This window comes from Plectrocnemia conspersa, unplaced genomic scaffold (genome assembly GCF_051122295.1).
Source record: "Plectrocnemia conspersa isolate PC_06_02 unplaced genomic scaffold, ASM5112229v1 ptg000003l, whole genome shotgun sequence".
Lineage (NCBI taxonomy): Eukaryota > Metazoa > Arthropoda > Insecta > Trichoptera > Polycentropodidae > Plectrocnemia > Plectrocnemia conspersa.
The window spans coordinates 24,672,807-24,698,024 of record NW_028277167.1 but is presented as its reverse complement, the minus strand read 5'-3'; the positions used below and the strand labels follow the sequence as shown (position 1 = coordinate 24,698,024).

The 25,218-nt window shown below is 29.1% G+C and overlaps 3 protein-coding genes across 3 annotated transcripts; 1 reads left to right on the top strand and 2 right to left on the bottom strand.

The window, feature by feature from the left end:
* The first annotated feature begins 182 nt into the window (after positions 1–182).
* On the top strand, positions 183–11,253 carry LOC148237053 (uncharacterized). The gene is made up of 4 exons (XM_088183016.1): positions 183–319; positions 1,490–1,789; positions 10,016–10,114; positions 10,551–11,253. Exons 1-4 carry the CDS (start codon positions 308–310, stop codon positions 11,181–11,183), a joined length of 1,044 nt encoding a protein of 347 aa, XP_088039142.1. The 5' UTR covers positions 183–307; the 3' UTR covers positions 11,184–11,253.
* LOC148237054 (uncharacterized) lies at positions 4,041–5,009 on the bottom strand. Its single transcript, XM_088183237.1, has 2 exons — positions 4,901–5,009; positions 4,041–4,830 (listed from the first exon to the last, which is right to left on the bottom strand). The coding sequence occupies exons 1-2, from the start codon at positions 4,910–4,912 to the stop codon at positions 4,228–4,230; spliced, it is 615 nt and encodes a 204-aa protein (XP_088039363.1). The 5' UTR covers positions 4,913–5,009; the 3' UTR covers positions 4,041–4,227.
* Positions 11,254–13,920: 2,667 nt separating the features above from the next.
* Positions 13,921–23,072, bottom strand: LOC148237052 (uncharacterized). The gene is made up of 4 exons (XM_088183015.1): positions 22,417–23,072; positions 18,949–19,866; positions 15,051–15,109; positions 13,921–15,002 (listed from the first exon to the last, which is right to left on the bottom strand). Exons 1-4 carry the CDS (start codon positions 22,998–23,000, stop codon positions 14,092–14,094), a joined length of 2,472 nt encoding a protein of 823 aa, XP_088039141.1. The 5' UTR covers positions 23,001–23,072; the 3' UTR covers positions 13,921–14,091.
* Positions 23,073–25,218: the final 2,146 nt, after the last annotated feature.

Here is a 25,218-nt window from a genome sequence, read left to right as displayed (position 1 = left end):
AACAAAGAGCTCAAAATACAAAATACATCATTTTTTAGTGGGAAAAATAATTGATTGATCAATATGCATTTTAATGTTTTTTTTGTGTATCACAAGTTCTTTGTATTTGGTTCTAGTCTTAAATTATCTACAAAGCTGGAAAACGGCTACGTGCGACTTTGTGATGAGAATATAACCGGAATATTGGAAAAAAGATAAATGCTTCGTGCAAGGGTATAAAAGGATGGGAGATGCTACTCAAAGCAACAGTTTGTGACGAGTTTTGTAGTGACTTTCCCTTGTCAGACAAACGCAGTACAGACCTAAAATGCATAAGTTGGTGAGTGAGCATATTTATTTTGTAAAAAATATATAACATGTTTTTGTTGTTGTGGCATATCATAAATATTGACATAAATACAATAGAGTTAGTTATAAATGTATAATATCAAGGTATGTCAGTTTTAAATCACAAAGAACAAGAACAGTAACATTTAAACACTATAAATCATAGCTGCGTTTCATTGTTGATAAATGTGTAAGTTATTACTGTGTTTTGATCTATTATATATTTTATATAAAATCATTAAATTTTTTTAGAGAAAAATTAGATATTTTTAATTGGTTTACTTATATTATAAAATATTTATATTAATATATTGCAATAATTATATTTATTATACTATAAGGCATTTTTTTAACTATACAATGTATTTTAAAATTATCAAGATATTTGTCGATTTAATATATTTAAAGAAAATTTGAAAATATGGTTTATTTTATAAGACAACTTAAAAAATATGGGAAATAAATAAAATAAAAAATATGTACTGATTAAAATTTATCCTATATATAATATAATATATATGTAATAATTTTTATTTTCATTAAGACGTCTATAAATATTGCAAATGCAAAAGCTTATGAAAAATTCCATTAGTTCAAAAGTTGAATAGTAAAAATAGATAAATAACAAGATTTTAATTTTCTGGACTACTTTTAAATGCACTATATTTATAAAATGTATTTAAAACTCAATTATTAAAGTAAAAAAATAATATAACACTTATTATATTTAACTATTATTATTGATTAGAATTCTAAAAAATTCAATTGAAAAAATTGTAATATATTAATATCAACTTATTGCATATAAAACTCAATTATTTCTTATCAAGATAAAAAATATAAAAATTCTCTTTGCGCGGTATAATTTATTGTCATAAATTTATTTGGTAAAAAAACAGTTTATTGGAAAAAATCAAAATTAAAAAAAATATATAAAATAATCAGTCATCTTGATAAAATGTTTTTGATAAAAGGTTAACTAAACACATGCATTCAGTTACTATTCAAGTTGAGTTATTGGGTGGTGGGAGCATGGGAGATAACGCGTCGCGTGTTTGATCTTTGACTCCATTGAAAATATATTTCTATTTATCATTCTATAATTCATAGAAAATTATAACATAAAAATGTCATATGTAATATTTTTATTATTAAATTACAGGTGGTATTGTTGGCTCTCGTCACGATCGCTGCTTCAGCTCCCAGTGGGCTGATTGCTCCGCTGGCCTATCATCACAGTCCGTCCTTAGCTGTTGTTCATGCAGCTCCAGTTTTCCATGCCGTTCACGCAGCTCCAGTGGTAGCACCAGCAGTCGTGCATACACCATATGTAGCTCATGTGCCCGCTTCAGTCTCCAGCCACTCCACCACTGTTTTCCATGGAGCTAAACCAGCTCTGGTGGCAAGCCATGTCCCCATCGCCTATGCTAGCCACTCTGCCTGGCCAGCTGCATTGCCCTGGTAAAAACTGGTATAAAACAGTGAAAAGAAAGGATAATGAAATAAAATGATATTTAAAAATGATCTACTTGTTTAATTAATCAATTTATATTTAACATCTTAAAGATACACTATCAAACAACTTTTACTTCCAATCCCAATCCCACTACAAAATATTAAAAATATTTTTAAATCACAACAGTTGTAATATGGCTGTACGGTGCAATAATGGAACTCTTGCGATTCAGGTAAACCAGATCTAAGGGTCGTCTCAGTCGATTCAGTGCGGCTCCGTTTGAACTCTCATTATTCCAAGTCCAAAGTGATAATTCCGAATGAAGGCGTAAGTAGTTAAAGCAAGTAATTCAGTTCATGGATTTTAAAAATACATTTAAGAATCAATGTCTCTTTTAATCTTCAATGCTTTGACTAATGTCGGTGTGGGGTGGAACCAGACTCTTTGTTATTGTATAATACACATCTTCTTATACTTATTTTCAATACCCGCTCAATAGACATATTTGAGTACAGACCCTTTTATTTGTCCAAGTAAGGTCCAACGGTTTTATGCAAGTGCTTTAAAACTGCTTTTGGAAATCGATTTTTATTACATTTTTAGCGACGCAACGATTATATGATTATGATTTTTATTAATCTAGAGGTTCATATCGCTTCATTGTATATACAACAATTATTATTTATTGCGCAATTTAATGATATGTGGCATTTTTATTAAAATGGCAGGTTTATTACTTTGAATTATACATAATTTATTCATGAGATATAAGAATAAAAAATGTTTTTAAATCATGCTGTGTAACATACATATACTATAAATAAAGTAATCTGTTTATAACGCATATAGTTAGCCGCAAAAATTTGGTTAAATTTATTTAATTTTAATTTTATTAATAATTTATGCTCATATATATATTTAAAACTAATAAAATATGAAGTGAGCATCTGACATTTGTTTAAAGAGTCATTAAAGCATAAATACACTAAAAGACATTGGATATTGGAATTAATTTATAAAAATAATATATATTATTAACGGCATAAATAAAGAAGAAATAAATCACTTTTGATGATAATTTCTTCTATAACAGGTAGTGACTTGAAATTTTAATTCCAATGTGAATCATCCAGATTGTAAAAAATTAATAAGGGAAAGGATTGTTGATTTTCTCACCTTTTACAGATCATAAAGAAGTCAGGACGCTGCTATATAAAAACATATTTAAGCGAATTTACCTCAAAATATAAACCCTATACTCGCATCCTATGAAGCTTACTCTAAATCGACACAAAGAATTTTTAATAGTAAAACTAGAGCTTCTAGGCAGTATGACTATCTCACGAAGCATGTATGTTAATATCATAATATGCAAAAACAAAAACTTTAAAAAACAGGGCGTCAAAATAAAAAAAAGTATTGTTGCCGGATTTATGTAAAACCAGACGCAAGCACATTAAAAAAGTTGATGATCGCCTTTTATTTATACGATCGTATATAAATTATAACGCTGCTATAAAGCTTCCTAAGTATAAGTATACTTCACTTTTATAAGTAACTTCAACTAGAACTTGTAAATAAATTTAAAACTGAGCATGAATTTAACAGAGCTTACATGTTTTAAGTCCAGAAAAAGTTGCTGCTTTCACTTCGATCGTCAGATCTGGTCCAGCCAAGCAGTCAGCTTGAATCACCAAGAGCTTATTAAAGATAATTGTAACGTTTTAAAGGCAATGCTTCAATTGTAAAACAGAAGGGCAGATATTATTTTTATTTTAGAAAAATCGCTTAGGATTTTCATTACTTAAGTTGTATGATTTTTTAACTGAAAGTAAATAAGTTTTATTGATTTAACTAAAAATAAATAAGCAACAGTAAAAGTAACAAAATAACCAATTGTTAAATTATTTTATTTATATGGATTTACTTTTCTTTACCAAATACATGATTTTTAAATATTTATGTAATATTTTAAATATACAAAATAATAATAATATTCCAAGTATATTTCAGAAGTTGTTTTTTTACCTAATAATAAAATAAATATAGATGTAATATATTATTAAAAATTATCTTTATATAATGTCTGTAAGATAATATTTATTTTAGGATGCCTTCATAAAAATTAAGTTTCTAGTCATTCATTTCTTTACAAACTTTTCTGTATTGGAATCTAAATTACCAATAATGCCAACATATATTGCATAATTCTTATAACAAAGATGACAATGACTCAAAAAATAAAACAAGATCCAAAAAGAGTATATTCATTTTTATTTAAATAACAACATACACATTTACATATTCTATTGAGCGTCGGCAGAGTGGCGTGAAAGGCTACATTACACCGAAAAGCCGTCTTCTTTCACAAAGCTCAAACGCTAATAAACTCTACACAAGTATCGACCTTGCTTCGCTATTTGGAATTCCTGCATTTTAAACCATTATGAAATCGGACATTGAATACCGTTTTGAAGCATGTATTCCGTGGGGCAAATCACTGGATTTTGTATCACAGGAACGGAGCTTTTCACCCCCACTTCTGAAGGATAACCATATAGACTTTCCAAAGAAGGCCAAACGTTTGCCGAATAAGTAGTTGGCACATAGCTGATCGATCTGTAATTGACGGGATAATATGCACTATAAGGTGAGTAGTATGGTCTATAATCGTTTGGGTTGTTATGAACCACTGTGCTTTGATAACTAGAAACTGAAGATTTGGCATATGGGATAGCAGATTTTGTTATAGGATATCCACCGTATCCCAATGCTATGTATCTGGACAATGGACTAGCGTAGCTCTCAGCTTCAACAGATATCGGATTCGGATTTATAAAGTTCACTTTAGTAGCGTCGATTTTGTAATAAGGAGATCTAATATAGATCGGCATTTTGGAAGATTCAGATTCTTCTGAATGTTTCTCGTGCTCAGCTTCACGGTGATGCTCTTCTTCATGGTGGTGTCCTTCTGGCTGATGATGTCCTTCTTCGTGATGTTCATGAGGAGATGCCCACACCACGATCAAGATAGAGCAAAACACGGCCTGAAAATAGTACATGTTTGTCTGACATATATCGTTATATTATATTACACTAAATTGTTATAGCACTGACCAGTCGACACATTTTGGTGAGAATCGCTAAGATTCTGAAAGACAACTGAAGATTTAACCATTGAAAAATAGTTTAAATAGCTTCGAGTTTCGGTCACGGTAGTTTGCCGTGACGGCTTGTATGAGCTGTTTCAGTTTTAGGTACAATGAAAATTTGTGCTATTCATATTCATTTTGTATTGTCTGGGGACATTTGACTTTTTTCCACGAGCATTAATTATTTCCAGCCGGATCTTCGCAGATTCTTATACATCAAAAATATTTAAAATGGAATTAAAATTAAAAATTAATTTTATAAATGATTAGATTATTTTTTTAAACAAACATATTTGGTACATACTATTCTTCTATATATGATATTATCTCAAAAATAGACACCTATTAGCATCATTGTTTGGAATCTTAACTAAATCATATTTTGTTTGATTTAATAATATTTTAATGAAGACCTAAAAACAAGAAAAGTTGAACTTATGTTTTGTTATTTTAAGTGTATGTTATTTTAAGTGTTATAACTTTATTTTTTCAATTAAATTACAGTAATAATTTTTAAAATTATAAGGCATGATCAAAACAAATAAATTTTAAAATTATCATTTCGTGAAATGATAAGTAAAGGAATATAGATTTTTTAGAATATGAGAGACACGAATCACCCGTCAAGAACTCAACAGACGGATCGCTTATCACCATTTGCATCATCGACGACTACAAGGAAGGTTCTCGAACTTTAAAGACTCATCAATTCGATACTGTCATCCATATTTTTCTGTACCCATTTTTAGTACATTGTGTATATTGTGTACAATATAATATATTAAATCAGTTCTTCCGGTGTCTAATTGGTCCTAAAAAGGCACACCACTCGTCCACAAATCCCAAAAGTTTATAATTTATATTTTTTGAGTAAAAGTTATGAATTGTAACCCGTTTTATAATACTTTATAACAGTGCATAAGTTATTATATGAAGATATTAAAATTCATGAAAAAAATAAAAATAATAATAATATTATATTATATTTTAATATAAATCTTAGTGGTCCTCATTCAACCCGCGTTTCGCGTATTTAACTTATCTGGTAAAGTGCATTGTGTATTGTTGAATAAAAGATCCTTGAAATTTAATAACTAAAGCAGAAATTCTATACAAAGTGGATATTTAAAAAGTGAGTTTTGCTGCATTGTCATAGTAACTTATCTATTATTTTAACTGTATTTCCTTATATAATAATATTAACTAAAGATTAAAGACAATTAAAGTCGATATCCTGGAGGTTGTATAAACTTGACTTTTAATTGTCAATAATTAGAAAGTAATATTGAATTGACGTCTTTCTAATGTGATTTAATTTTGACCTTAATGAAATCAATTATTAAACTGTGAAAGGACTTGCATCATACAATAATAATAAATTAACATGTACAACTATTTATATTTCAATTATAAAATTTAATAAATATTTATATGACCTTTATTCATATTTTATCATTATTAAATAAATTTATTATTAAATCTATATATGTTTACAATTTACATTAAACACAATTTAATACACATACAATTTTTTTATTTAATATTAATCTTTGTGATTGAATATAAAACACTTTAAAAAAATATGTACAATATAATACCTTAACAATATATTTATTGTATTCAAAATATAACAAAAAAAATGATATATGTATATATTTCATATTATTAAGATTTTTACATTACATTTTATTATATATGGCAATGCAATTAAATATACTTTTATTTATATTTGTACCTTACAAAAAATAAGAATATAAAATAGTAGTAAGTACCTACACAAAAATATATTTCCCGTTTTTTGTAACCTTTTAATATATTATAAATACTACATTTGAAAGTTACTTTTAGTATGAAAATACGAATTATATATATATATAAAAATAAACAAATTTAATTGATTATATTAATTACTGTAAGATACTCACTTATAATAATATTAAATATTATTTATGTAAAAAGGTACAATATTTTTTAATGTTAAAAATCTGTCTCTAAAAAAAAACAGAACATTAAAATAAAAAAGTGTGTAAGAAAAAATAACCTAAGTAGTACACAATATAATGATATTATTACTATATTTTTTAAATTAAAAAAATATATACATATTCTATATTATATTGTATAAAAATATATTATTTAATTTATTTGCAAATAAAAATTAAGGTTTTTGAAATATTTTTAATTTTAACAATTTTTACATTATATTTACTATTAAAGAAATCTTAAATACAGTAAAATAAAAAGCGTAAGAAAAAATGTAAAATATGAATATTATATCCGCTTTTTATTTATACAATACATACATACATATATGTATGTATTGTATAAATATTAAATAATATTGAAAGCAAAAACTTGATTAACTCTCTTTATTATAAATTGCATATTTTTAAATTTATTTAAAACAAATTGTTTTTCCTAAGAAAAAAAATATAAAACAAAAAATAAAAGTTCATATATTATATGAAAAAATATATGTAACATTAAATAATTAAATAGAAATATATCTTCAGTATATATAATGTGAGAGAAAAGAAATAAATATTATTAATATATTGAAATAAAATTTACTTATTATAATTATATTTATTAATTCTATTAGAATATAATATTCCATTTTATAAAAATAATATTTGAAAAATTTGGTATTCAAATAATTTATACTTTTCGCTTTTTATAAAAAGTAATAATTTTTGCATATTTGAAACAAAAGTAATAAAATAAATAATAAAAAAATAAAATAAAAAGTTAGGATTTATAAAACCCTTCTATATACTAATTTAAAAAAAATATTTTTTTAAATTTATTTAAATTACAAAATATGTTATACAAAATAATGAAATTCTAATTGAATTTTCAGTATATAAAAAAACGTAAGAGAAAAGAATTAAATATAAATTATATATATTGAAATAAAATATAATTATTATAAGTACATTTATTTATTGTATGAAAATATAATATTCCATCTTATATCTCATAATGTTGGAAAAGTTTGTATTAAAAAAAATTAAACTTTCCAATTTTTATAAAAAGTAATATTTTTTTTGCATATTTACAAAAAAATATTATTAATATAAGAAATAATGGAAAATTATATTGAAAAAAGTAAAAAAAAAATCTGGATTTAAAAAACCTTTTTATATTTATGAAAAATATAATTTTTAATTTATTTAAATCGCAAAATATTTTATAATAAATATTCTGTATTTTAAAGACTAAGAAATTTTATTTAATATATAAATGTATTCAACAAAGTTTAATTTCATCACTATTATTTTATAATTTAAAATTATATAAAATATTTTCTCAAACATTAAAAATAAAACATAAATACATATGTCACAAAAATATATTTTTAGATATTAATACATTTATTGAATTTAATAAAAATATTGATTGCTATTATTAGTTAAATTGTTTGTATTGTATTAAAATATATTATTTAAGTTCTATTTCTTATCTTAATTAATGGAAAAAATATTTGTTTAATTAATATATAATAGTAAGCTGTAACAAAGCATAATAATAAAACAAAGAAAAATAAAATTTGAAATATTAATAATAAAGAATAAAAAGACTTACAAAATAGTAATATGTAATTAAAAATATATTTCGCGGATTTGAAAAATCGTATTTATTTATTATGATTTTTATTTAAATTTTTTAAAAACATAAATTGTGGTGCTAATAAAAATAGTATAATAGTAGAAATTAATAAAAATCCAAAGTATTCTATTTTTGAAAGGTTTTTATTGTTTAAAAATATATATTTTATTTATTTTGAGAGTAAAAATGTGATTTTTACGTCTTATCTAAATTAATGCAAAAAAACATTTGTCTCATTAAAATAAACAGAAATAAAATTCTTGAGAAAAATACTTTGATTTATTTAATATATAATAAAAATGTGTAACCCATATTAAAAAATAAAAAGATTTAATACAAAATAAAATTTTATCTGTTTATAAGAATTTTCTTTTAATAGTCATGGATATGCAATTTAAAATCCTTAGGTTACTTTTAAATGCGCAGCCCACTTATATTTTTACAATTATTGTATCAAATACTATTTACCACTACACTTAATGAAGATAAAATCACTTTTTTTAATCAATCTAAATCCACATAGAATTTTTCAAATTAATTTGATTTGTACAGTAATTTGTCAATAAGATTGCAAACAAGTTTCTTGTAAGTTGCTTCAAAATTACTCGTTAGTTAATTAAATATTGTATGTTTATGTTAATTCTAGTTATAAGATTGTCAGATCATTTCCTGGGTAGTGTCCAAGTAACTGACAGCTTATCGATTGTTATATATAAACCTATCTTATAAATTCTCAGTAAATGAAGATTTTTTGCTTCCCTTTGATATTGAATGTTATTTATAGCAAAAACACACTGAAATTGTTATATCACGCTCTAAACCACATTTAACTGCAAGTCATGATCGCGAGACATAACAATGCCAAGTTCATAAATATATGGTTCAAATCACACGATTTAAACCAATAATTAATATATGTTTTCATGTACTCGATTTTATTGGATAATATTTGTAGCAAAACCTATTGAAATCAACTTCCAACTTTACCGCAAATCATGATCTCTAGAATCAATAACGTATAATTCATCTATGTATGTACATATATACTATAGTTAGGATACATAATATTCTATTGCAAATCATACCGTTAATCTGGTTCATTCGATTCAGATTAAACAGTAATCCATGCATAGCCATTAGATGCAGTAACAGTTACCAATACGTACAATCGACCTTCATATCACAAAACGAGTTTACTCGTTAACTTTTCTCGATCCAGAAGAAAAGTATGACAATAATCAAATGTCGTGAAACTGCAAGGTCGCTTGGTGTGGGTTGGCTGAAACGACATTTATTTTTTACTTGCATCGAACCATGGGTTGATCTTTGGATTCGGATCCGCTTTGGCTCGAAGGTGGGCAGCCGATTTAGAGCAATTTTATTTATTAATGTCGTCATGTTTTTTTTATGTGGCATTCCTTGTGACGGAAGACAAACCTGGTTTGGCCTGTCGGCAGGCGCTGGTATTTAAGCTCGTCCGAGGATTGTAGAAGCACCAGTCTTTCAAGAGACATATTGTAGTGACTTACTCAGTCAGACAATAACAATACAGACCAAGATGTTCAAGTTGGTTAGTGATTTATCAACATTTAATAAATTATAAATATGAAAGACACTTTTATTAAATTTTTATCTAAAACATCTTATTCTTTTCTTAGAAGTAAATTTTCTGTTAGATAAACGCTTAAAAAAAATTTAAAAGTCAGACATTTGCTCTTCAACTTTTTTACTATGTATAATACTTAATAATATTTCTATAGTGCGTTTTAATTTATATGACAGTAAAATTTCTCTCTTTGTAAAAATACAAAAACAGTAGTTACATTAAGATATCAAGTTCTTTCAAGATCATTTATATGATAATAAAGATTTACAATAAAGTATGTCGTAGTTAAATTAGTACTGAATAAGTATCTTAAAATATTGTTAAACTTATATATTATTGCAGCTAGTAATACATTCTTAGAGCAATCAAATATAATTACATGTATTATTATAATCTACAGGTGGTGTTGTCTGCCCTTTTGGCTGTCTCAGCGGCTGCTCCAAGCGGAGTACACTTCGCCCACTCCACCCTGACTGCTCCGGAGACCATCTCCACTACAGTAGTCAAGGCTGCTCCATACATCGCCGCCCCAGCCCCAATCGCTTATTCTGCCCCAATCGCCTACTCCGCCCCATTGTCCTACGCCGCCTACAGTTCTCCAGTCTTGGCCGCCCCACAAGCTATCTCCACCACCGTCTTCAAATCAGCCCCAGTCGTGCAAGTAGCTGCCCCAGCTGTGGTCCACTCAGTCCCCACTTCCGTCTCCAGCCACTCCAGCACCGTCGTCCATGGCTCCAAAGCCGTATACGAAGCCGTCGAAGTAGCCCCTGCTCCAGTCGAAGTTGAGGTCAGATCTGCTCCCATCGTAGAAGCTGTAGCTCCAGCTGTAGTACACTCTGTACCAACTTCCATCTCGAGCCACTCATCTACCGTAAACCATGGTGGCGCTTATGTAGCTCACGCTCCAATCACCACCTACGCTGCTGCTCCAATCACCACCTATGCCGCTGCTCCTTACTCATACTCGGCTCATATCCCTGCCCCAATTGCTTACTCTCACGGAGTCGTATCTCCAGTTGTAGAACAATGGTAATTGTTTAAAAACTACCCAATCAAAACAAAGCAAAGCGAAAATTTTAAAAAAATAATAAAATAAATAAAAAAAAAACAAATATGATTTTCATTTATGACCTTATTAAGTCTGAATTAAATTTTAATTCATTGAATATCGTTGAATAAAAATGATAGTTAGCATGTAGGCTTATTCAATGCGGATATACTTACTGCTGTGACTAATCTTGTTTAATGAGATTAAAATAAACATACATATATGTAAATCAGGCAATTTGAAATGATTGTATCTAACTGAATAATTACATTTAAAAAATATACTCAAGAATTCAATAAGTAATAAGCAAATGTGTAGTTCGTTTCTATGCATGATCAGCACGATACAAAAATCAGTAAATAATACGGGATAGACCTGGGTTCAAATCCTATATGAATAAGTATTTATTACATAATTATAATTACGATCGATCGTCACAGATTAGGTTTTCTATGGTTATCCTAATCTCACGATAAATAATACATAGTGAATAATATATGTCTCTTTGATTTCAGTCTGGTGTCACTACTGGTGTGTTTACCCTGTTATAACGCATTGGGCTAACGCCTGTCATATTGAAATAAATAAATACATTTATCACAACGACTTTTGCATACTTAAAAAAAAATAGCTTGATGGAAATAAAACACTATGATTATCCTTATATTTTAATACTGTGCTATAATTTGAGTACTGAGTTAATTTATACACATTATTAATTTTATATTATAGAGAGAAAAAACAGAGATTCTCAACGTGTTATTGCTTTAATTTATTTTACTATTTTTTGTATTATTATGTTATAATAATTTATTTTAACACTTTTCTATTATTAAATTTCTTTAATTTATTCTACATATTTTTTATAGCAATTCAGAAGCTCTCAATATTTTGTATAAAATTCATAACAAAGCAAAACGAGGGATTTTATTATATTTTTTATTATAATAGAATGTTGATATCATACTTACATTATATAGATGATCCGTGTTTTCATTACACTACAATAAATCTAACATATATGATATACACTATAAATAATCAAAATTTGTTATTACTGCTTTTATAATATATATTAATGTAAATATATATGTAAATATAGTAATGTAAATATGAAAAGTACTTACTTCGCAATTGCAATAATTTTCGTCTAATTCCGATTCGAACATTTCAATTACGTCTTTGTTATCTAAAAGAAATTCTACACCTTCAAATTCAAGATCCGATTCATCGGAATCATTATATCTTTTTTTTATCGCTATAAATATTATTTAAATTAAAATTATTTTATATTTAAATTATTTAACGAAGTAAAATAATCAATAAACTTGTTAGGCAAAAAAAATAATTGAGAAGCGCAGGAATATTATGCGTTTCGATGTAACTCTTTTTACGACAGGCAAACAAATACTGACGCATGATTGAAACGCCGTCTGATGCGTGCGTCAGAGCGAGTCAGAGCGTGAGGCGCCTTGCCCTAGCTCTCTCGCTCTATCACACACACTTGTGCATCTCGTTCATAAGCGAATCCATGCGAGAGAAAAGGGAATATACTCACCCATCTATCTCTTACGAAATTCTCTGATAAAGTGCTATAGAATGAGCGCGTGAAAGTTAACAATTATCAAATGTTTATCTGTAATCATCGCCGGACTTTGCAACTTTAAATTATTTTTAAAAATAGTCTTGAACTCTGAATATTGGTCTGGGCTTCCAATGAAAATGCTGTAAGGCAGAAATTAAAAAAATATTGGGTATGTAATGAAAAATTTTATTAAGCATAAAAATTATAAATATATTAAAAAAAATTCGCAGACTCATACTGTTCATACTCTTTATGATTTGCAGAATTTACAAAAAAACTTAAATAAAAATAAATTGATACTATAATAATTATCTTAGCCATATATTAATAAATGTTAAATGGTTTAATTTTACAAAACTCGTGATCCAATTTTATTTTTATAATCTGTAGGTATTCATGTTCTTGAAAAGATTAAGTTATGGACGTAGGTATACTGATTGATAATAAATTTACTTTTAATAGACACTCAGATTTGTTTCGTACCATGCACTTATCCACAGTTCGAATAGTGTCACGTAATACACTACAATATTTAGCAGAAATAAAAACTATTGGCAATGTATTATTATTGTATCATAAATTTGTCATTGCCATTATATTATGAAAGGAATTTATTGCTAAATCCGACTTACGTTAGAGCTTCGTATTAAATCGTTTCATCCATGACTCATTAAGCTCTTTGTCCATGTTTTGTTTTTAATTGAAGTAGAACGTTAATTGTAGTATATAACTGACCTCTCACCAATGGCATTTAAAACGCGATTTACGCATTACTATTATTACGAAATGTGTGACCTTGATTTATGATTGCATTTTTTATGTAAGGTTCGCGTAAATTATATTTTTATATTGAATAAAGAGCTACTGTATTCAATAATTCTTGAAGTACATATGTATTTATATAATATATTAAATTATAGTGCTTTGATTGAAAAATATTTTAAAGCTCGAGCTTTAATTATTAAATTAATGACTCGTTACGATTTTGGTTTGTGTGTTTTTTTTTCATAAAATAATTGTGTTGTATTAAATTTATCTTTGAAGTACAATGTGTGTAATTTAATAATTAAAAAATACCTTGAACTTTGATTGTATTGTTTGTGTAATGTTGTGTATAACATATGATAATAAAATACATTTTTATATTCATTGAAGGGCAAATTTATTCACAAAATGATACATTTACAAATTTACATCAGTCATTACGGGTCCGAAATCGAAAAGACTTCTCCGGTTTTTGTTCCGGTAAATCTTTCCATCTGCTTCTCTATGGCTGTTTTGTCTTAATATTGTTCTGCTGTTGATCGCTTACTTCTTCAAGTAGTGTCCGCCGAAGACGTTCTTTCCCCAGAAGGTGCTGGTGGAGATTGGAGCGTAGTGGGATGCGTATGGAGCAGCAGAATAGTGTGATACTACTGGAGCGGCATAAGCATGGACTAGCGGAGATGGGTGGTGTACATTAACGGATTGGTGAGATACGGTCGATGGAGCAACGACGGCGGAGTAGGCGATTGGGTGGGAATATACGGATCTCTTGTGGAGATAATGGAGTCCGTGGTTGGCAAGAGCCTTGGTTTGGTAGTGGTAAGCTCTGGCGTTGACAACATCGACGGTGTCTAATGGTACTCCATGAGCTCCGAGGACTACGGCTGGGGTGTGACGGTCCAAAGCAGCTACGGTATGGACTGGAGCAGCATAGGTGTGGACTGGAGCAGCATAAGCGTGGACTGGAGCAGCATAGGCGTGTACTACTGGAGATGAGTGGTGTACGTCAACGCGGGATTGATGAGACACGGCGGATGGAGCGACGACGGCAGAGTATGCGATGGGATGGGAGTACAATGATCTCTTGTGGAGATAATGGATTCCGTTGTTGGCGAGAGCCTTGGTTTGGTAGTGGTAAGCTCTAGCGTTGACAACATCGACGGTATCCAAAGGCACTCCATGAGCTCCGAGGATCACAGCTGGGGTGTGACGGTCTAAGGCGGCTACAGCGTGAACTGGAGCGGCATATGTGTGAACTGGAGCAGCATAGGCATGTACCAATGGAGTCGAGTGGTGTACGTCAACGCGAGATTGATGAGATACAGCAGCAGGGGCGGCATACACAGCGGGTGCCAAGTAAGATGTATGGAGAGCTGGAGCCAAGATATGAGAAGGCTCAGCAGTGGCCAAAGCCAAGAGAGCAGACAACACCACCAACTTGAACATTTTGTGGTCTGTGTTGATTTAGCTACCCGATTAGAGTTAACTGGAATACCGTGAACGGTCGACTGATACGCATTTGGAATCGCTCAGCTTATTTATACCCAAATTTTTGCAACGCCTATCAAGGGTAAATATGAAAAACGGAAGGCGGAACCTTTCTTTATTGTGGTTAGTCTATTATGAATGGTCAATCGGCATTAGCGCTGATTTTTTATGAAAGGTCTTTGACATTTAACAGTTAAGCCTCCCAATAACAAGTAAAAAACTTGACAACACTTAAAAAATTAAGTTTATTATAAGATCAGCAAACGATACACATGGTTTCGAATTAAAAGATAATCGTATAGGAAAATACACTATAATATAATATAAAAAACTTATTTTACATAAAAAATATATAAAAATGAGTAAGGAGAAAATGTATACTGTAAGTATAAATTTTTAAAGTCAAATGTAAAATATAAACAATTTTATTTGATAAGCTTTACCGATGGCTAAACTCTATTGACCCATCAAGGTTATTTAAAAAATGTAATTATACTTTACCACAAGAGCGTGAGAAATATAAAATAATTATTTAACGTAACTTAATTTAATTTTTGTGTTAAATTATTATATAACAACCCGTTTAATTAAGAGCATATTTCATAAAGTTTTTTGCCTGGAATATTTAATATTTAATTTAAAAAATAAAACATGACTTTTAATTATTATTTACAAGGTTATTGCTTGAACACTAGTATTTTTTTAAATATTTAATTACATAATTATTACAATTTTTACTGTAAATAATATAAACAAGACGTTTTGTATTTATATATTATATGATGCTAGCCGCAAACAATAAATAAAATATGTAACTGATAATTTTAATTTTAGCTGAACTTATTCACCAAATAAATATTTCTATATGTTAATATAAAATGTCTACATACTTTTGAGCCGTTGTTTTTGAAAGTTGTATAAGTCCATTTATTCATACATTGAGATATTAAAGTTTTATTTTAGAATCAACTTTAAAACTATGGCAAACGTTATTCGGGGATGTTTTTAAAATCAAAAATTTGTTAAATTTTAATATGCAGTAATATTTAATACAAATAAACGATTTTTGACTATATCACTCTCAATAATAACAAATTATAAAAAATATAATCCATAGTAATTTAAATTAATTTTTTATTTGAAGTTGGCTTTTCTTCAATGTATTTTTTAATCAATATAAAAAATAATAATTAAAACGAATAATTAAGTACATATTATAACTAGCCTTACTGTCATAAGGTACCGAAGCTAGCGAGTGTGCGTATACCGGCTCCTAAGCTTTTTGTGTTTTAAATATTATTTTTACTTCATTCTGATTTTTATAACCTGTTTTCAAATTTTATGGTTAAAATTAGACATTAAAACTATTGTGTAGCTGGGCAACTTACAATATAAATGGGAAGAGATCGTCTGAGAAATATTAGGTTGATCCTAGTGCATTTTTTACTCTTACTGCGTAAATTTGCGCACTACATAGACGAATATTTAGGATTTTTATTAATACTCAAAATGATTCAATATATAATAAATGCTAATTAACATTTCTAATTCATATGAAAATAGGTTTACAACTTAGCTAAATATTTCCACTGACTGCGTGATTATCAAATATAAAAAAATATATATCTGACTAAAACTATCATTAACTTATTTTTTTTAAATAGACTTATTACACGTGGACTTTAAAAAAATAACGGCTCATATTTTGATGTAAAAACTATAAAATAATATATTTTTTTAAATTATTTTTATAATAACAAAACGTGTGTTTTTTAATATAAAATATACTAATACAACAACAGTTCATTAATACATATGAAATAATTTTTTTCATGTGTATTGAATATATGTTTGTATTATATAACAAATAACCAGTTAATTTATACTTTTATGTATGTAACTTACGTTGATATTTTAATTGACAAGATATTGCTAATTAAATAATAATGTATTCATCTAACAGGAAACGCATTTGTATTAAATAGTATTTTTTTTAAATTATATTTATATGTGTTATAGACTATTATTTTAATAAATCATACTTGCGATTTTTAAAAACAGGTTAATTCAAATTAATTCAATGTGGTAAAACATTGGCAAGGAAATATGATTGAAATTTATTTTTACCTTAACCAATAAATCAAATATATTGTATATATAGTAAAATTATGGCTCTTACAAATTATTTAGTTAATCTTTTTTGAGAATCTCTTATCACAAAATATGAAGACCTATATGTAGAATTTTGTAAGCTCCTGTATGATTTCCTTTACCATATTGTTGGCTTAGCTTAATTATTTCATAGCGCATTTTAATAAAAATATTTTATTGCTTTCACATTCTAATTTTTATATAATTTCTCAGGCAAATTAAAAAAACATTTGTTATAAAAAAATATATTTCAATAAAATAATGCGACGATTGGCACAATTTTTAAAAAATGTTTTAAAACTAACTTATTGTAAAGCTTGAGCTTTATTTAATTAACTCACGACTTGTCAGGTTCATTGACTGTAATTTTTGTGAATTAAATTTAACAGCACGATGGGGGAAGTGATTTAAACCATTGCTTATAAATTGAAGGTCGTTGATTAAAATCTCACATAGACACACGATTTGTTTAATTTTAGATTGCTTCTGGAAAATAATGATTATTATTAAGTATAATTTTTCTAGACAATATTAGATTATGTTTTTCTGGAATTCGTCCATTTTTTTAAATGAACTAAATAGCATTAAATAGCGCTCGATCAAAGACGATTATGTATTTAAAAAAATATTTTTTCTGACAATATAGTTAGTGAGAAAATAAATAAGACAGAAAGGTTTTTGTACACAGTCATCTTATTGATTTATATTCGTATTCGCATACAACACAATAAAGGATCAGCGGATAAAATATTTTTAGAAGTACCTGAATGTAAAGAAGATTGTTTAAAAGCTTCTTATTCTGTGAAACACAAAATATGCATTAATAGACCGTCAGCAACTTAAATCAAAATTTGCACTGCTTGTTTATTTTCTTTCGCAAAAAATATGAGAAAGACAATAGTTACTAAATATTTATTTATTATCTTCAAAAAAAATGTTCTGACTCTTCAGTTCAAAACTTCGCAAGGATGTATAAGCATTCAACAATATATTACAGCATAAACTTAGCAATAAAGCACTCAGTTTGATTTTGAATAAATATACATTTGTTTTTTTTTATTAACAATTAATAGTAAAAAAATAATAATATTGATAATACCGGTATTTGCTGTTTTTTAACTTTATAAAACAGGCTTTGAAAATCCCGCTATTAATGCAATTCCTAAGTGCAGTAGTACTTGATCGTTTCTTCAGCGGTTTAATTGGCAGTTATTGCAGTATAGGATGAAATCGTTCGTCAGCACAAAAAGTTGACCCAGAAATGATAGTCAGAATGACATGTAAAAATGTCACGTCACTACTAGTTACCATTTGTGAGAAGTTCTTGTACCAGATAGACAGAAATATATATTTTAGTATAAAATATCAAAGTAAATAATCCAAATCCAATTATGTCGTAAATTATACGGCATAAAGTCTTCTAATGAAGAACTGAAGTTGCTAAGCAAAATATTATTACTATATATGAATAATGAAAAATAAAATAAAATAATAACATACATATGTGTAGTGTTAAATTATCTTATATTCATACATGCATGAGTATTGTTTGTGTTAGGATATTATAGAAAATTATATTAAAATACATTTTTATATTCATTAAAGAGAAAATTTATTTATAAAATGAACATTAAAAAATTTACATCAGTCGTTTCGGGTCCAAAATCGGAAAGACTTCTCCGGCTTTAGTTCCGGTAAATTATTCCATCTGCTTCTCTTAGGCTGTTTTGACTTAATATTGTTATGCTGTTAATTGCTTACTTCCTCAAGTAGTGTCCGCCGAAGATGTTCTTTCCCCAGAAGGTGCTGGTGGAGGTTGGAGCGTAGTGGGATGCGTATGGAGCAGCAGAATAGTGAGATACTACTGGAGCAGCATAAGCATGGACTAGCGGAGATGGGTGGTGTACATCAACGGATTGGTGAGATACGGTCGATGGGGCAACGATGGCGGAGTAGGCGATTGGGTGGGAATATACGGATCTCTTGTGGAGATAATGGAGTCCATGGTTAGCGAGAGCTTTGGTTTGGTAGTGGTAAGCTCTGGCGTTGACTACATCGACGGTGTCTAATGGTACTCCATGAGCTCCGAGGACTACGGCTGGGGTGTGACGGTCCAAAGCGGCTACGGTGTGGACTGGAGCAGCATAGGTGTGGACTGGAGCAGCATAAGCGTGGACTGGAGCAGCATAGGCGTGTACTACTGGAGATGAGTGGTGTACGTCAACGCGGGATTGATGAGACACGGCGGATGGGGCGACGACGGCAGAGTATGCGATGGGATGGGAGTACAACGATCTCTTGTGGAGATAATGGAGTCCGTGGTTGGCGAGAGCCTTGGTTTGGTAGTGGTAAGCTCTAGCGTTGACAACATCGACAGTATCCAAAGGCACTCCATGAGCTCCGAGGATCACAGCTGGTGTGTGACGGTCCAAGGCGGCTACAGCGTGAACTGGAGCAGCATAGGTGTGAACTGGAGCAGCATAGGCATGTACCAATGGAGTCGAGTGGTGTACGTCAACGCGAGATTGATGAGATACAGCAGCAGGGGCGGCATACACAGCGGGTGCCAAGTAAGATGTATGGAGAGCCGGAGCCAAGATATGAGAAGGCTCCGCAACGGCCAAAGCCAAAAGAGCAGACAACACCACCAACTTGAACATTTTGTGGTCTGTGTTGATTTAGCTACCCGATTCGAGTTAACTGGAATACCGTGAACGGTCGACTGATACGCTTTTGGAAACGCTCAGCTAATTTATACTCAAACTCTTGCAACGTCCGTCAAGGGTAAATACGAAAAACATAAGGCGGAACCTTTCTTTATTGTCGATTTTTTTATATGGGAGTCAATCATCTTTAGCGCTGATTTTTTATGAAAAGCCTTTGATTTTAAGCAATTTAATTAAAAAAAAAAAAAAAACAATGTTTAAAAAAATATCAACAAACATTATAACTTTTTTAATCGGATCATTAAATCATATAGATAGTAACCTCTAATTTGTTGAGCTTCTGGATCTGAATCTGGATCATAGTTTAGATGATAATTTGTGAATATAAAGAGGTCATATTATAATGAATGATAATGTCCTTGGAAGTTTTCACGATATTTCGCCAAAGATGTCTTTTAGCATCATCAGAATATTTATTTATGCTACATTTTTTTACTAAGATATATGAGGATTGAATTGCGGATTTAAAATACTGCGTTAAAAATTATATATTTTATTTTATATAACAAAAATAAAAAATAATAATTTTCATTTGATTTATAATTTTAAAATATTATCCGCATTAAGAGGTAATTATTATAATTATTTAATATTATTATTTCGCAGGTATATATATTTTTTTTTAATTTATATAATAATACGATTTTTGTACGATTTAAGTATATATTTATTTTTAAAATAACCCTTGAAAAACATATGCCTTCTAAAAGAATCGAACATCCTCTTTCTTTGTTTTTTAAATTTTCGGCCGAGAAAAACCTCTAGTTATGTTCATATTAGCGTTCATATTGTCTTTCTATAATCGAAATATTTTTAGAATCAAATGAAGCATTTTTAAGCCAAATTTTGACCAATAGGAGAGCGCAAAAAACAATTATCCCTTTTAAGAAGTCAAAAATCCACGTCAAAAGCAAGAAAATCGTGCCGTTGCCGTCATCAAATTCCAAGTTCTCTCATCTGCCCTTCCCTAAATGACGTTTTTGGTTATTTAGCGTTTTGACCAATAAGAGGGAGCAAAAAAGCAAATTTTACACAATAGGAGGGTGCAAAAATTATTATTTCTTCTCAGAAGTCAAAAATCCACGACAAAAGCAATAAAATCGTGTCGTCGCCGTGAATTTTTGACGTGAATTTATGACTTCTGAGAAGTGATAATTGTTTTTGCGCCTTTCTATTGACCGAAATTCGGTTTAAATATTTTTGATCAGCCCTATCATATCCATAGTCCATATTAATATCAGTATTTTGTTTAGTTTTTTTATTATTGGTTTGGGCTAGAACAGAAAATATATGTTTTGCAACTGTCAAATCGACATTTTAGAGCAGCATATAATTTCACTAACGCTTATCATTAAATGAGATACTCAATATAAAAATAGTCATATGTAGATAACTCTATTTGTAAATCAAAAAAAATTTTTTTAAGGACATTGTAATTACATATACATATTAAAAAAATAGTAGAAACATAGATATATTATTTAGGATAAAAAATTTATAATAGAATTATATTTGCTTACGAAGTTCATTGGATTTAATTAATGGTAGTTAAAAATTGAACAATCCAAACGCTTATCTTATTTTTTTAAATATGATATTTAAAATATTTATTGTCCGGAATAATCAGTGTCCGCAAAAATCAGTGTCTTCAACTATAACACTCAAAATGTTTACCTTATTTTTTTTATGAAATATTTTTTTGTCACTGGTAGGCGATGTCCGCAAGAATCTTGTCTGGAAAAATGAGTGTCCGGAAAATTCCTGTCTGCAAAAATCTGTCCGCAAAATTAATGTCCGTAAAAATCACTGAACCGTGAGAAACACGAGCAGTGAAAAAAATCGCAGTAAAGCTACGTTGACGGGTATTTCATTAAAGAAGCTTTCTGATTTCATGTACATGTCGTAATATATCTCAAAGTCACGACTTCCTTGCAATTAGGGACGTCATTTTAGAACTGTCCGGAATGTTTCTGTCCGCAAAAATCTGTCCGCAAAATTCGTGTCCGGAATAATTCGTTCAGTTGTCGTTTTTCTTAATATATCGATTTTATTATAATTCATAGTATTTCATTAAATGCCATGCATTTTTCTGTCAAAATTTAAGGAAGGTGTAAAAGCACCCACCTTCCCTTCCCCCAAATGACGTCTCTGATGAATATAGGGGTGATTGATTCAAATCACGTTAGTTCGTTACTTATACGATATGAATTTCTGTAATGAAGAGCTGGTGTTGCTTATCGGAGTGTTATTATTATATGTGTAATGTAAGTATATACATAAAAGCATATTGTATGTGTTGGGTTATTGTAAACAAATATATTAAAATACATTTTTATATTCATTTAGAAGAAAATTTATTCAAAAATGATACATTAAAAAATTTACATCAGTCGTTTCGGGTCCGAAATCGGAAAGACTTCTGCGGCTTTAGTGCCAGCAAATCTTTCCACCTGCATCTCGAAGGCTGTTTTGGCTTAATATTGTTATGCTGCTGTTCGCTTACTTCTTCCAGTAATGTCCATCCAAGACGCTCTTTCCCCAGAATGTGCTGGTGGAGATTGGAGCGTAGTGGGATACATATGGAGCTGGGGCGTAGTGAGATACCACTGGAGCAGCATATGCATGGACAACTGGAGCTGAGTGTACATCAACGCGGGATTGGTGGGAGACGGCTGATGGAGCAACGACGGCAGAGTAGGCAATGGGATGGGAATATACGGATCGCTTGTGGAGATAATGGAGTCCGTGGTTGGCGAGAGCCTTGGTTTGGTAGTGGTAAGCTCTGGCGTTGACAACATCGACGGTATCCAAAGGCACTCCATGAGCTCCGAGGACTACGGCTGGGGTGTGACGGTCCAAGGCGGCTACGGCATGGACTGGAGCGGCATAGGCGTGGACTGGAGCAGCATAGGCATGCACCAATGGAGCGGAGTGATGTACGTCATAGCGGGATTGGTGAGATACAGCAGCAGGGGCAGCATACACAGCGGGTGCCAAGTAAGATGTATGGAGAGCTGGAGCCAAAAAGTGAGATGGCTTGGCAGAGGCCAAAGCCAAGAGAGCAGACAACACCACCAACTTGAACATTTTGTGGTCTGTGTTGATTTAGCTACCCGATTCGAGTTAACTGGTATACCGTGAACGGTCGACTGATGTCCATTGGGCGTCGGTTAGCTTATTTATACATAATTTTCGCAACAACCATCAAGGGTAAATGTAAAAAATGCGAGGTAAATGCGGACGTTGGGCACTCGAGGACGTACTTACTTTTGTGTCGGGTCAACGTTTATCTATTTAGATCTGCTTCCTCGCGTAAAGTAAAACGAGACAACAGCATGTTTTGCAATTGCGGAAAATCTAAAATCATGATCGATCTTTAACCATGGAAACAATATCTTAACAGGCGGTGAGACTGGTTGCCGCTTTTGCGAAACACTTCAGTGCGATTTGTGTTGCCCTTGTTTGAACTCGTGTAATTGTATGTTAGTATAAGTGTCAGAGTACAAGTAGACCGACCTCCTCCTACTTACTTAATTCAATATGGTTGTAATATATTAGTTATAACAAGCTTTGAAATACTCTTTGATATTTTTTAGCAAGTACAAATATTATGAAAATATATATATATTAAAAAAACATAATATAATACTTTTTTTATCAATTATAAAATTGGTGTTTAATTAATTTAATTCAGGAGGTAAATATGTATATTTTTTTCATACATTGAATAGGGTTCTATCGTCTGTTTCACTTTATATAAATTAGATTCTGCTTCTATACAATTTTTTATACTTATTAGAAGTCCATATATACATTATATTGAATCAATAACATTAACATTATTGGGACAATTAATTCTACTGATTTTATACTTTTCAATAACTTTTATATATACATATTATATTAAAAAGATAATTGATAAAAAAGGGGCGTAAAACCAAACATAGCTCTCGAACTGACTGTGTTAGCGCAAATAAGGTATAATCACCTATACACGCGAGTAGTGTATTTTCGTTATTTATAATATTTTTTGGTACCTAACGATACTGAAAAAATCAAATAAAATATCTGACGCAATTCATACAGATTTCACAATAATAAATAAAAAAATACAGAAATATTAGCAATTAAATGATATTTTAGTTAGTTTGTCATATTATTAAATTTGATAAAAAAATTTACAATGTGTAATTAAATATATTAGAAAACAATAATTATGTAATTTAATATATACAATTAATCAAATATGTTTAACAAAAATCGTATTCTTTTATTTACTTTTTCATGATATTTTAATTTTGATCTTATTATTTGATATATTTTTAATATAATTCATTTTATAATTTTTACGAATATGTTTCATTTATATTTAATATTAATTTAACCTTATTATTTTTTTTCCTACAGAGATATGATAAACTAAACAATATTTTGTGCTATTATCGATTAGTTTATGGGTTAAAAAATACAAAGTAAATTCACTATAATTAAATGTTTAATAATCACATGTACAATTAATTTAATAAATTTAACAAAAATAGTATTATTTATATTTCTTATAAATTTAATCTTATTACAATTTTTCCTACAGAGATATGATAAACTAAACAAAATTATGTGCTATTATCGAATAATTTATGGGTTAAAAAAATACATAGCAAACTCACTATGATTAAATGTGTGATTATTAAACAATTGTTTTACCCATTCAATTATAGTGAATTTCCACTGTATTTTTTTAACCCATAAATTACTCGATATCAGCACATAATTTTGTAGTGTTTGTCATGTCTCTGTAGAAAAAAATTGATTTTGCTTGGTAAAAAAATCAATATTTATTGAACAAAAAATTTAAAAATTGTTACAAAGACAATTCTTTGCTTCAATATATATTATTTAAAATAAAATAGTATAACCACAATTACTTATTATTATTTTTAATTTTTATCATTCAATTTTTATTTTTATATGAAAAAATAAATAAATAATTTAAATCTAGAGCTTTAATATTATGTATTGTATTATAATGTATCTAAATAATTATAAAATTTGCAATTTTTAACTATTCAATTGAACCAGTGATTTTCAAAATTAATTTATTAAATATTTTCCCAAATAGTACACAAACGAAATGTACCGTAATGAATGTTATTACTAAATAGCTTTTGTAGTATTTAACATAAGTCTTGCTACTAAGCATTTAACTTCTTATACGTATATTATTTTACATTTACACCTTTATACGTGTAGTAATTTAAAATAAAAATGCTACATTTCTTGCTTTTTAATTTTTGCAATGAGCTGT